The sequence below is a fragment of the Pangasianodon hypophthalmus genome, chromosome 19 (genome assembly GCF_027358585.1).
Source record: "Pangasianodon hypophthalmus isolate fPanHyp1 chromosome 19, fPanHyp1.pri, whole genome shotgun sequence".
Classification (NCBI taxonomy): Eukaryota; Metazoa; Chordata; class Actinopteri; order Siluriformes; family Pangasiidae; genus Pangasianodon; species Pangasianodon hypophthalmus.
The window spans coordinates 282,206-295,892 of record NC_069728.1 but is presented as its reverse complement, the minus strand read 5'-3'; the positions used below and the strand labels follow the sequence as shown (position 1 = coordinate 295,892).

Below are 13,687 nucleotides of genomic sequence, written 5' to 3'. Positions count from 1 at the left end.
TATTCTACGCGACGCCCCTCCCACCCCCGTTTGTGACGCCGCCTCTGTGCGTGTGTGTGTGTGTGTGTGTGTGTGAGAGAGAGAGAGAGCGCATGAAAACAGACAGAAGGGAAAATAGACATACAAACGCACAAACGCACAAAATTCTGTACAACGCTACAGAGAAATGTAAATTCTTACTAGTTTGCCCATATGTTCATGTTCCTCCTACAGCCTCTGTCACCGTTTTGGGAGGAGGAATCCAATCCACTAAAAGCATCACTTTGTGTCATGAGAGGACAGGGAATATTGCTCTTTAAACGAAGATATGGGTGGCTCTTAAAAGAGCCGTTTAAGGAAGAAAAACATGAATGAAACACACAAACATGTTTATTTCTTTTTGGGGGCTGCCTTTTTCGCCTTTGCCGCTTTGGGCTTTGCTGTCTTGGGCTTCACAGCCTTTGCCTTCTTGGGGCTCTTGGCTGCCTTCTTAGGGGTCGCCGGCTTCTTCGCCTTCTTGGGGCTCTTGGTGGCTTTCTTGGCGGCGGCGGCGGGCTTCTTCGCCTTCTTAGGAGACTTCTTGGCGGCGGCGGCGGGTTTCTTGGCCGCTACCTTCTTGGGCTTCTTAGCCGCGGCGGGCTTCTTGGCGGCCGCCTTCTTGGGTTTGGGCGCGGCTTTCTTTGCGGGCTTCTTGGCTTCGGTCTGCTTCTTGTTCAGCTTGAAAGAGCCAGACGCGCCGGTCCCTTTGGTCTGCACCAGAGTGCCCTTTGTCACGAGGCTCTTGACGGCGAGCTTGACGCGGGAGTTGTTCTTCTCCACATCGTATCCGCCGGCAGCCAAAGCCTTCTTCAAAGCGGCGAGCGACACGCCGCTCCTCTCCTTGGACGAGGAAACCGCCTTGACGATGAGCTCGCCGACGCTGGGGCCCGCTTTCTTGGTCCTCGAAGCTGCTTTCTTCTTGGGCGCTTTGGCCGGCGCGGCGGCGGGCGCGGGAGCGACTTCTGCCATGTCTGTGTGTGCGGAGCTAAGTAGAATAAAGGAGTCAATCGCTGTGGCGCTGTGTAACACAGGAACCTCCCTCCCCGCGGCCGGGGGGCTGGTCTTAAAAGCAGACATGAGAAAAAGCGCGCTCTTGCCTTTCCGCCGCTCTTGCGTTTTTAAATCAAACTTTACTGAATAATTCACAGTTTGTTACAATAAAGAGTATTGTTTAAAGAGATTTAATATGCTCTGGGTTCGTTTAAGGTATGTAGGTTTGGGTGAAATCCCCAACAGATCCGAAGTCGGTGCTAATTTGTTACAGAGTCAGTGGATTAATGCTACTGATTTGTTACAGAGTCAGTGGATGTTTTCAGCATGAACAAGCTTTGCAAAGATTTTTACAAATTTTCAACAATGCTAATGAGACTAGTTTTTGGAAAAACTGGGAGATCACGACATCTACACCACAAGATGTTCGGTTCATTATAGTGAAGTTTTGGACTGGCAGAGTTGCTGATGCTGATGTGGAGCTGTACCTGTCGCGCTTCTGCGAAATTCTGCAACCGGTTAATAAGCCAGTGGATCAGTTTGGAATCTGGTATGGAGTGCGCCGCTATAAGGTGAGGCTCAGGAAAAACACAAACGGTGACCTGATGCAGATCCCAAATGCTATTTCCATGCGACCCTACAGCGGCAAAATCTCGTACCCTGGACAAGTCCAGCGCTGTTTTATCTGCAACGCGTCTGACCACCAGGCTAAGGAATGCAATGACACCAAATGCTGGAAGTGCAGGAAAATTGGACATAAGGGGAAAAGTTGCACAGACACTGAAATTTGCAGCTTATGTCAAAAAGAAGGACACATCTATTTTCAGTGCCCAGCAGCCTACAGCAACAAACTAAAAGGTACAGGACAGCAGAATAAAGAGCAAAACGAACCTGACAAGAGACAAAATTCAGAAGAAACGCAAAATGAACCAGTTATGGAAACGAAAATCAACGAGGAATGGGATGAAGCTCAAGATGCCAGTAAAGAGGAGGACACATCCTCAACAGGGAGCAGCACGTCCACCGACAGTGATACGGAAAGTGAAAACTCTAGCGCGTCCACCGACAGCGAGGAATCAACTGAGGCACAGACGACGACACAGGCGACACAGGACTTGACTACGGACCAAAGGATACAATCGAAGACGGACAATACAGCTGGATTTAAAGGAAACTTTCAAACGGATATAACTACCGGAACTAAAAAAAACAACGTCCCGATCGGAGGAACTGAGAAACACGACGAGACTCGGAGAGAGAGGACCGACACAACAGCATCGAGTGGTGAGACTGGAGCTAACAATATGGTTGTAAGTGAAGACAGCATACTTGACAAAGTAATTAAAGGTAAAAGGCGAAAGAGAACATCTCCTGCTCTGAAAACTAACCCTAAGAAATATAAAGATTGATGTTTTGGATAGTTTTTCTGTGAAAATAAAATTTCTGCATTAGGGAAAAAAAAATGTGACATTATATGCGCTCAGGAGCTGAGGTTGTCAAGTCAGAAAGACATAGATGATGTTAAAAAAAAGACTGCTTTAAGTTCTATCTTGAATTTATTCTCTACTGGTAAGGTAAGTCTCTGACTTTGTGTACTATCTACTTGACTCAGTTGGATCTAGATTCTCTCCACTAGAATTGTTGTATTGTTGAATTGTTGTATTGTTGTTGTATTGTTGATTCTGTTGTGGTGTTTGGAAGTGTCTGTTAGTCTGTGCTAATTAGTTCTCTCAGGTGACTAATCAAGAGTAGTTTCAGTCTTCATTAAGGTGTGAATTGTGGGCAGGGCCTACTAAGATATAACACTAGTGTCTGTAGCAGTCAGAAACATAATTTGCAACAGTTAGACACACTAATTTAGAAAGTGTCAACTTTAATGGTGTATATTTTTGTTTAGTTAAGTACTACACATTCCCTCCCAATTATTATTTTCACTAACTCCACTCCTGACTAAGCCGCAGACAGGTGCCTCAAACCAATCTCTGTTGTTGCCTCTCACAGACCCAGAAGCTTTCATGCACAAGCCAGAGGCCGCAGTACCAGTAACCTCATCTACCCTCCTCTGTTGTCTCAATCTCAAACAGTGGTGGTAGGTGGGCTCTGGAACTGCCAGTCTGCTGTAAAGAAAGCTGATTTCATCTCAGCTTTCGCTTCCCATTACTCTTTTGACTTTCTGGCACTAACTGAGACCTGGATCTCTCCACAGAACTCAGCTACACCGGCTGCTTTATCCTCTGCTTATGCTTTCTCGCACACTCCACGAGAAGCTGGCAGGGGTGGTGGTACAGGTCTGCTGTTGTCTCGGAGATGGTGCTTCACACCGCTCTCCCTGTCTCATCTCAACATCTCATCCTTTGAATTCCATGTAATGCATGAAATACAGTTACCTCTCCAGTCAACCTTCTCATCGTTGTCATCTACCGACCTCCTGGTCCCCTCGGGGTCTTTCTTGAAGAAATGGACATGCTTCTCAGTCTTTTCTCTACTCACACCCCTCTTACTGTCCTTGGAGACTTCAACCTCCCTGCTGACAAGCTCCAGTCCTCTTGTCTTCTCCCTCTTCTCCATTCCTTTTCCTTAACTTTCAACAGCTGTCCTCCTACACATAAAGGAGGTAACACCCTGGACCTTGTCTTCAGTCGTCCCTTTCCTACTTCAGACATCTATGCTACCCCTCTCCACATCTCTGACCATCTCTTGATCTCCTTCACCATCACCCTCCCTATCCTGCCTAAAACCACCAGCCATCTATATTTCTCTCCCACTTGTAAAAACCTTCACTCTATCTCCCCTTCCTCCTTAGCTTCCTGCACCCTATCATCCCTTCCTGTCCCTGACTCCTCTTCCTCCCTACCATTAGAGCTTGCCACTGACACTTTCCTCTCCTCACTTTCCTCATCCTTGGACCTCCTCTGTCCTCTAACCTCTAAACCCAGGAAGATTTCCAGCCCTGCTCCTTGGCTATCGGATGTGCTGCGCAGTAATCGGAGAGAATTAATAAAAGCAGAGAGGAAGTGGAAGAAATCGCAACTCGACACAGATCTTGTCTCCTATCGTGCTCTCCTGTCCAAATTTTCATCTGAAGTGACTTCAGTAAGAACGACGACTGGCAAAGTAGCAAAAATTTCAGCTTATGCTGATGATATAACAGTTTTTATAAAAGACCAGTCTGAATTAAATGTCGTTAAGAGACTTTGAGACGTATGAAGAAATATCCGGTGCTAAATTAAATCAAAATAAAACCGAGGCGGTTTGGTTGGGCAGTAAAGACGCCCCATCACTGGACATTCAAACGAAAGATGAGATAAAAGTTCTGGGTTTAAAAATAACAAGTAGTAACTGCCCTGAACGTAATTGGGAAGAAAAAGAATTAGAAATAAAATCTGAAATGGAAACTTGGAAAATAGCAAATTATAAAACAAGAATACAAGTCATTAAAACTTTTGTCTTATCAAAACTATTATTCTTGGCTACAGTCTTTCCCCCGACCAATAAAATGACAACAAGATTAAACAAAATGTGTGTGCGATTCATATGGGGAAATAATAGAGAAGTAACGAAACGAACACTACTATATAAGTCAAAAGATCTAGGAGGCCTTGGTGCCATTGAACTTGGAAATAAATTAAAAATAGCCTTTTGTAAAAATATATCGCAGGCAATAAACAGAAACGCCGACTGGATCGGGGATAAGAAATCTTGGGAAAAAAAGAGAGGCAAAGCAAGACGGAAAATACCCTTTTATAAAATAGATTATGGAGACTTTATTTTTAAATATAAAAACTTAGAACTAGATTGGTGTAATTCATCAAACAAAAATATATATGAGAAAATTAATAGCTATGAACACGGAGGTCTGTTTAAACATAAGCATCTTAACTCTTCAGAGAGCAAGCAATGTATAAAAAGAATAAACTCAAAGATAATCTCAGAAAACGTTCGAGATGTGATGTGGTTGATTAGTGTAGGCAGATTAGCGGTTAGGTGTGTGGTTAGGTGGAGTTGCTTTGTAACTACAAAAAAATGTCCTGTAAATAACTGTGATGAAGATGAAACTATTGACCATCTTTTGATACATTGTCCCAGATCAGCAGAAATATGGGAAAAGGTTAAGGATTTAGGCTTAAATTTAAAGATTGATGAAAAAACAATAATGTATGGTGTTTTTGACAAAGAATTGACAAAACAAGCAAAAGAGCTTTATTGGTTAATAATATGTATAACTAATTATAAGATCTGGAAAACAAGATGCAAGATGATCATTAACCAATGTCATATTTCTGCTGATGTGGTGTATAAACAAATTATCTGTGAACTAAGAAGACACAAAAAAATGGACAGAATGAGTAAAAATAACCTTCCTTGGACTATCTTAAAAATATAATTTTGATAATGTTAGTATAACATTCTGCTAGTGACTGTTGATATATGTAAGATTTTCTGTAATGTTATGATGTAATTGTGGATCATTTTGCCTGTAAACATGTCTCTTTAAATACTTCAATAAAGTTTTACTTAAAAAACGCAAGACCGGCGGCGACGGTGCAAACTTTTAAATAGTTTGCCCAGAGAGCCTGAGGGCTTGCCAATTTACCATTTCCTTTTCTCTCTTAAAAATTAAGAACAAACAAACACGCAAAGGATTAAAAGTGGATTAGCGAGGCACTAATTCTCTACTTAACTTAAATAACTACTGAAGTTCTCTAAATGGCTTTGCGGGCGGCCTCCTCGCCCTCGGCGGGGAGGCACTGGGCTCGTTTGCGCTATATTGGAGAAGGAGAAGCTCTCAACAGAACACAACTGGGAGAAAAGTTATTACAGAGTGAATGGATTCAAGCAGCTGACATATACTATATTATTACATATTATTATATATACATATATATATACATATTATTGCACTTCCCAACAAAAGAGATTATGAACTATGCTTTTTCCAGAACCAGAGTTTACAAAGATGTACACAGATTTTCAGTTCTAAAACAGGAAATGACTTTTGGAAAAATTGGGAACTTGATTCCTCTTCACCGCAGGATGTCAAAAACATAATCATCAAATTCTGGACTGGAAGAGTGGCCGATGAGGACGTAGAGGCGTACCTTAGACGCTTCTGCGACTTCCTACAACCGGTACACAAACCTTTAGATCAATTCGGCATATGGTAAGGTGTTAGAAGATATAAAATTAAAATAAAAAAAACAACCCGATGGAAATTTGATGCAGATTCCAAATTCAATCTCTATGGGACCTTACAATGGTAGAATCTCGTTTCCTGGACAAATTCAACGATGCTACATCTGTAATTCAACAGAACACCAGATTAAAGACTGTGATACATTAAAGTGCTGGAAGTGCGGCCAATACGGACATAAGGGTAAAGACTCCATGAACACAGAGATCTGCAACCTCTGTGGTGAGCAAGGACACCTGTATTTCGGATGTCCCCAATCCTACAGTAATAAAGCCAAGGGTACACACCAGATTGTGCAACAAGAAGACCACGGAATCGACGTCACAGACACAAAGAGAACACCTAAACAGAGTGAACACATCAGGCTACACCCAGGAGCAGACAGAGCAACAGGATGAAGAAAGAGCAATCCCAGAAGAAGAATGGAGCGAAGAAGCAACAGACAGCAGCGAGACTGACGACAGCGATACAAGCAGTGACACCACATCATCCAGTAGCTTCGAGGACGACTTCATACCTTTACCCGGACCTTCAAAAATGGATATTAAAAAAGCAACACAAGAAAAAGAGGACATTAATCCACCAGCGGCAGCACGGCACAGAAACAGAGAAGACACCCTGAAAGATACCCCCCCGAAGGACACCCCCCCGAAGGACACCCCCCCGAAGGACACCTCCCCGAAGGACACCCCCCCGAAGGACACCTCCCCGAAGGACACTTCCAGAGACTCTAAAAGACAGACAGAGACAAATGGACGAAAACGACGGAAAAGAACCAGCCCACCGGAAATGAACTCAGGTAAAAGGACTAAAGAGAAAACTGTTATTACTACAGAATGAACTGTGACTCTTTATCCCAAGCACAATGTTATTAGATTATGATTATGACGCAGAACGTCGACACAGCTGGACTGGATACAGACAATATAACCGGACTTGGAAAATCTTTCCAAACGGATATACAGCACATCACCGGAGAGACACAGACAGGCAACGACAACGCGGCGGAACTGATAGATCACGCAAGTAGAACTGGCCTTTTGTCTACACTCACTGGCTTTATAGCTGACTTTTCTTTAGAAAGGAAAAAAGAGAAGAAAGAGAGCATCACCAACAACAACAGAAGGTTCTAAAAAAGATTAAAGAATGATATTTAGGAATGTAACTTTATATACTTTTATTCTGGCTATCGGTTTTGTATCTGTTAATGTTAGAGGTATACAATCCATCAAGAACAGAGAAATTAAAATATCTACGTTACTTAAAACAGTGATATAATGTGTGCGCAGGAATTGAGGCTATTGACTAACTCTGCTCAGGACAATGGTAAGAAAATGTGGCCTTGTGGGATGCTGTGATCTCTATCGGCAGTGACGGTGCTGATGGTGTCGGGACATGTTTAAGGGAAAAGCAGACATTCTCATGAGCCGAGAACTTATTCCCGCGATCCTGAATGGGAAGAACATCGGAGCTGTGGTCCTCCATGCTGGCACGAACGACACCAGGCTGAGGCAGACGGAAATCCTGAAGAAGGACTTCAGAAGCCTGATTGAGAAGGTACGCAGCACATCGCCCACGACGAGGATCATCGCGTCAGGACCGCTTCCCACGTTCCAGCGAGGAATTGAGAGGTTCAGTAGGCTATTTGCTTTTAATGAATGGTTACAGTCATGGTGTCAAGACCAGAAATTACCCTTTATTGATAACTGGAATATTTTCTGGGAGCGTCCTAGGCTCTACCACACTGACGGCCTGCACCCAAGCAGAGCTGGAGCAGCGGTCCTCTCGGACAACATCTCTAGGACACTACGCACCATCTGACTGGTAAGCCATACCTTAGATTGCAATTATAATAGCTACTGTTCAACTCACCAGACTGATACAATTGGCTTAACCCAACCGTCTGCTAGCTGCCTAGAGTCGTCACCTAGGGTACATAGCATTGAGACTGTGTCTGTTCCCCGTGCTGTATTAAAATTAAAATTAAGAAAGACTAAAGTCTGTTTTAGCAATTTAATAAACATACCTACATTAGATAATAATACTGAGAGCACAGCCTGCACCTCTACTCTAAAGCTAGGTTTGATAAATATCAGATCTTTTGAGTCTAAAACGCTCTTAGTTAATGAACTGATCACGCTATCTTCAGCGGGTTGCCTATATTCTCAAAATGAATGTTAAAGTCTCCGGTAATTAACGCTCGGTCGACAGAAACAACTAGGTTTGATAGGAAATCTGTAAATTCACTAAGAAATTCAGAGTACGGTCCTGGGGATCTGTAGATAATAACTAACGGAAGGGACTGTGATGACTTATCATTAGCGACTGCACTTATGTTACTATAAAGTGCTTCAAATGAATTAAAGTTTTGTCCTAGTTTCTGTATGATGGTCAGATTATCCTTATGAATAAGTGCGACGCCTCCTCCTCTACCGGTTAAACGAGGCTGATGTATGTAGCTATAAGCGGGCGGACTAGCTTCATTTAATGCAACATAATTGTTCTTCCTAATCCACGTTTCTGTTAAACATAACGCGTCATACTCCTGATCCGTTTACATCCATACTTGACTCATTGGGAGTCAATCAGTGTGTTGTAGGATCCACACATAAAGCAGGTCATACGTTAGACTTAATATTATCTTTTGGAGTTAATATAACCGATATAGTGATAATCCCGCAGTCTGAGGCAATATGAGATCACAGTCTGATTTCGTTTTGTGTGCGTCACAGTAGCATTGTACACACAGAACCGCGCTACCGAATTAGCCGTACAATAACACCTGCGACCGCGCAGAGCTTTATTAATCACCTACCAGAATTATCCGCTAGTATAGGGTCACCTTCAGACCCTTTAGAACTCGAACAGGCGACAGAATTTTTAGAGTCGACATTCCGCTGTACCTTAGATAATGTAGCCCCACTTAGAAGAAAAACAATTAAAGATAAGAAACTCGCTCCGTGGTATAGTGATCACACCCGCTCTCTAAAACAGAATGTCCGAAAGCTAGAGCGTAAATGGCACCAGACCAAACTCCTAGCATTTAAAATAGCATGGAAAGACAGTATTTTAGCCTATAAAAAAGCTCTAAGGCAAGCTAGGTCCACTTACTTATCAACGCTTATAGAAAATAATAAAAGTAATCCTAAATTCTTATTTAACACCATAGCAGAATTAACTAGGAATAAGACATCGACAGAAATCTCCACAATAACAGCATACAAAAGTAACGATTTCATGAAATTCTTTGATAGCAAAATTAAAAACATTAGGCAGAAGATACAGGCCCAAAGTCCAAATTATACAATAGACTGGGAGGATAGACTAACCATAGATCAGAGCTTAGAAAGTTTTACTCCTCTTGAAGAGAATGATTTAATCTCGCTCATCTCTTCTGCTAAATCATCAACCTGTCTATTAGATCCGGTACCAACACGTCTTCTTAAGCAAATAGTTGGAACCGTAACTGAACCCCTGCTTAAAATAGTTAACTCCTCACTGAGCAATGGGTACGTTCCAAAATCACTTAAATTAGCTGTTATTAAACCACTAGTGAAGAAACCAGACCTTGACCCTAACGACTTAACTAACTATAGGCCGATTTCAAACCTTCCCTTTCTATCTAAAATATTAGAGAAAGTAGTAGCGCAGCAGCTAATTTCATATCTACAAAGTAATAATATCTATGAACTTTATCAGTCAGGTTTCAGGCCCCACCACAGCACAGAGACAGCATTAGTCAAAGTAGTCAATGACTTGCTATTAGCCTCTGATCGGGGTTGCATTAGTCTATTAATTTCACTCGACCTTAGCGCAGCGTTCGACACTATCGACCATAATATCCTTCTTCACAGACTGGAAAAGGTCGTAGGAATTAAGGGCTCAGCCCTCGACTGGTTTAGATCTTATTTAACTGATCGTTATCAGTTTGTAGATTTAAACGGTGACCACTCAGCACGTTATCGAGTAGAATATGGCGTTCCGCAGGGTTCAGTCTTAGGCCCACTGCTTTTCACGTTATACATGCTCCCTTTAGGTAACATAATCCGTAAACATAATATTAGCTTCCATTGTTATGCTGATGACACACAGTTATACGTCTCAGCTAGGCCAGATGAGAATAGCCAGTTAAAGAAAGTTGAGGCATGTGCGATAGACATAAGAGACTGGATGCTAAGCAACTTTCTCCTGCTAAACCCAGAAAAAACAGAGGTTCTGGTACTGGGACCACAAGCCGCTAGAAGTAAGTTTAGAGATCACACTGTTACTTTAGATGCTCTCTCTGTTTCAAGTAGTCTAACAGTAAAAGATCTCGGTGTGATTATAGACTCTAATCTCTCATTTGAGGCGCATGTAGATAATGTAAGCAGGTTAGCATTTTTCCACCTCAGAAATATCGCTAAGATTAGAAATATACTTTCGCTAAGTGATGCTGAAAAACTAGTCCATGCATTTATCACGTCCAGATTAGATTACTGTAATGCTTTACTATCTGGATGCTCATCTAGATGCATAAATAAGCTTCAGATAGTTCAGAACGCAGCAGCGAGGCTCCTGACTAGGACTAGGAAGTATGAGCATATCACGCCAGTCTTATCTACATTACACTGGCTCCCAGTAAGATTCCGCATCGATTTTAAAATATTACTCCTAACCTATAAAGCATTAAACGGTCTCGCTCCGCAGTATTTAAGCGATATGTTAGTACCTTACGTTCCGCCGCGCCTACTTCGCTCTAAGGATGCAGGCTGTCTATCAGTACCACGCATTGCCAAAACCACGGCAGGGGGCAGAGCTTTCTCTTACCAAGCCCCAAAATTATGGAATAGCCTCCCAGTTAATGTACGTGAAGCAGACACGGTCTCAGTGTTTAAGTCGAGGTTGAAGACTTATTTATTTAACCTAGCATTTAGCGACTAGTGTTTTTATCAAAGGAGTAGATCTGGGGGACTCGTGGATGTTGAGTTTTATCTCCACACGGTGACTGTGAGTGTACCTAACCACTTTCCTTCTCCTTCTGCCGAGCTACACTCCTGAGCTGCTGGTGATCCAGACCCCCCTACGCTCTGGACCAGATGAGCATCACTCCTGAGCTGCTGGTAATCCAGACCTCCCCCCCTTCACTCTGGACCTGTCCACCGGCAATGCTTCACACTGCCACGAAAACGCTTCAGCTGTTTTCCATGGACTACACCAACACACATTGTACACACACACACGCACACTTCAGTGTAAACCCATATGAGGATGGGTTCTCTGTTGAGCCTGGTTCCTCTCAAGGTTTCTTCCTATCACCATCTCAGGGAGTTTTTCCTTGCCACCGTCGCCCTGCTTGCTCATCAGAGACGGCACACACACACACTTCACTTTACTTTTGTTTGTGTAAAGCTGCTTTGAGACAATGACCTTTGTAAAAAAGCGCTATACAAATAAAAATGAATTGAATTGAATTCCAGGAAGACTCTTAATAGCTGATTGTTACTACAAGAATCAAAAAATGATTATGATTATTAATGTGTATACCCCACCAGATAGAGCTGGTAAAACAAAAATATTTCACAAATTATACCAAGTACTAAATGTGGATTATAATATTATTCTATGTGGAGATTTTAATCCCAGTACAAATGAAAAGGATAAATTTCCTAATACAAACACGTCAATACGCAGAGAAGGGAAACTTTACTCCGAAAAGTATGTGACACTTCTGAACTGAAAGACTCCTTCAGACAAAAATTTCCCCATGATATTGGTTATACCTGATTTGACTGAAAAAAATTAAAACAATAGACAGAATACACACCTCTAAAATATCCGAATTGTACATTACAGAACTGATTATTTAGTAGCCTCGGACATCTCTCAGTGAAAGTGAAGCTAATCATGGATCCATACAACAAGAGAAACCTCTGGAAACTAAACACCACATGTTTAAAACACAAAGAAACTATAGACCAACTGGCAAAAGAAATTCAACCAATAAAACTATTAAAAGATTTAATGAAATCAAATTCTAAGTTGTGGGAAGGTTTGAAAAAACAAACAACCTTCTTTAAAAGAAAATGTGAGTCACTAAACAAAGCAAAGAAGGACTAGCACAGCAAACTTCTCTCAGAATCTGTTGAACTTCAGTGGAAACAGAATAGAAATGTGGAAGATGACCGTTTATATAAAATTAAATCTGAGTTCACAAAGCTGAACGAGGATTTCTTCTCAAATGACCAAGCTGGACACGACCTCCATCGGAAAGCCACAGAACATTATTAAAAGACTGAGAAACCGCACAGAAAAGAGAAATGTAAAGGCTATCAGAGACAATGATGGAAATATAATCAACAATGAGGAAGAGAAAAGAGAAAGAAGATGCCACACTGGCAATAAATATAATACCAAAGAAAATTTCAGATTTCTTACCTATATGCCCAACTTTAAAAGATAGTGACATGCAACACTTAGGATAGGCAACATAAGAACATGGCGGAAAAAAGCAGGCAGAGCTAGACACAAAATCCCCTTTCTACAAAGCAATATACAGCGACTTTAAAGATAAATATAAGCATTTAAAAAATAATGGGATAAATTACCAAACAAATCTATATACGAGCAACTAAATGTCTATGAATATGGTGCGGTATTTAGACACAAACATCTCACACGATCTGAGAGTGAGCAATTTATCAAAAACATTAATAATTAAAAGACATTTCTGTTTTGGAACAAAGAAAAAATGTCCTGTTCTGTGGCGAGAAAGGACACCTATACTGTCCTATCTCCATCCTACAGCAACAAGGCCAAAGGTATACACTGGACTTTACAACAACTAGACCTCAAAACTGATGACATGGAGACACAAAGAGAAAATGTATATGGAGACCACACATCAGGCTACACCCGGGAGCAGACAGAACAACAGAACGAGGGAAGAGTGACCCAGGAAGAAGAAGAATGGAGTGGAGAAGAGGAAACACGCAGCAGTGAGACAGACGACAGCGACACGAGCAGCGACACCACATCATCTAGCAGCTTTGAGGACGACTTTATGCCTTTACCTGGACTTTCAAAAATGCATGTTACAAAAGTAACACAAGAACAAGAGGACATCAATCTACTAGCAACAACACAGAGCAGAAGCAAAGCAGAGAAGACACCCCCCTGAAGGACACCTCCCTGAAGGACACCCCTCTGAAGGACACCCCCCTGAAGGACACCCCCCTGAAGGACACCCCCCTGAAGGACACCCCTCTGAAGGACACCCCTCTGAAGGACACCCCCCTGAAGGACACCCCCCTGAAGGACACTACTAGTGACTAGTGACTACTAACTGACAGAGACAATTATAAGAAAAAGGTGGAAAAGAACTAGCCCACCCGAAATGAACCTAGGTAAAAGAACAAAAGAGAAAACTCTTTCTACTTCAGAATGAACTGTTTTCTTAACTCGTTAAATCATTCTACCACTGTGTAATATCTGATATGTAAAAAAGGAGAA

The 13,687-nt window shown here is 42.0% G+C and overlaps 1 protein-coding gene and 1 long non-coding RNA gene across 2 annotated transcripts; one reads left to right on the top strand and one right to left on the bottom strand.

Annotated features, from left to right (window-relative positions):
• Positions 1 to 315: 315 nt before the first annotated feature.
• Positions 316 to 1,033, bottom strand: LOC128321708 (histone H1-like). The gene has a single exon (XM_053242135.1). The coding sequence runs from the start codon at positions 985 to 987 to the stop codon at positions 370 to 372; it is 618 nt and encodes a 205-aa protein (XP_053098110.1). The 5' UTR covers positions 988 to 1,033; the 3' UTR covers positions 316 to 369.
• Positions 1,034 to 7,029: 5,996 nt separating this feature from the next.
• On the top strand, positions 7,030 to 11,644 carry LOC128321786 (uncharacterized). The gene is made up of 3 exons (XR_008305303.1): positions 7,030 to 7,325; positions 7,489 to 8,023; positions 11,225 to 11,644. It is a non-coding gene; the product is annotated as an uncharacterized LOC128321786 (long non-coding RNA).
• The last annotated feature ends 2,043 nt before the right edge of the window (positions 11,645 to 13,687 follow it).

What these genes read in the sequence shown, in the direction of transcription:
- LOC128321708 (XM_053242135.1), bottom strand. Translation starts at nt 987, where the DNA reads ATGGCAGAAGTCGCTCCCGCGCCCGCCGCCGCGCCGGCCAAAGCGCCC.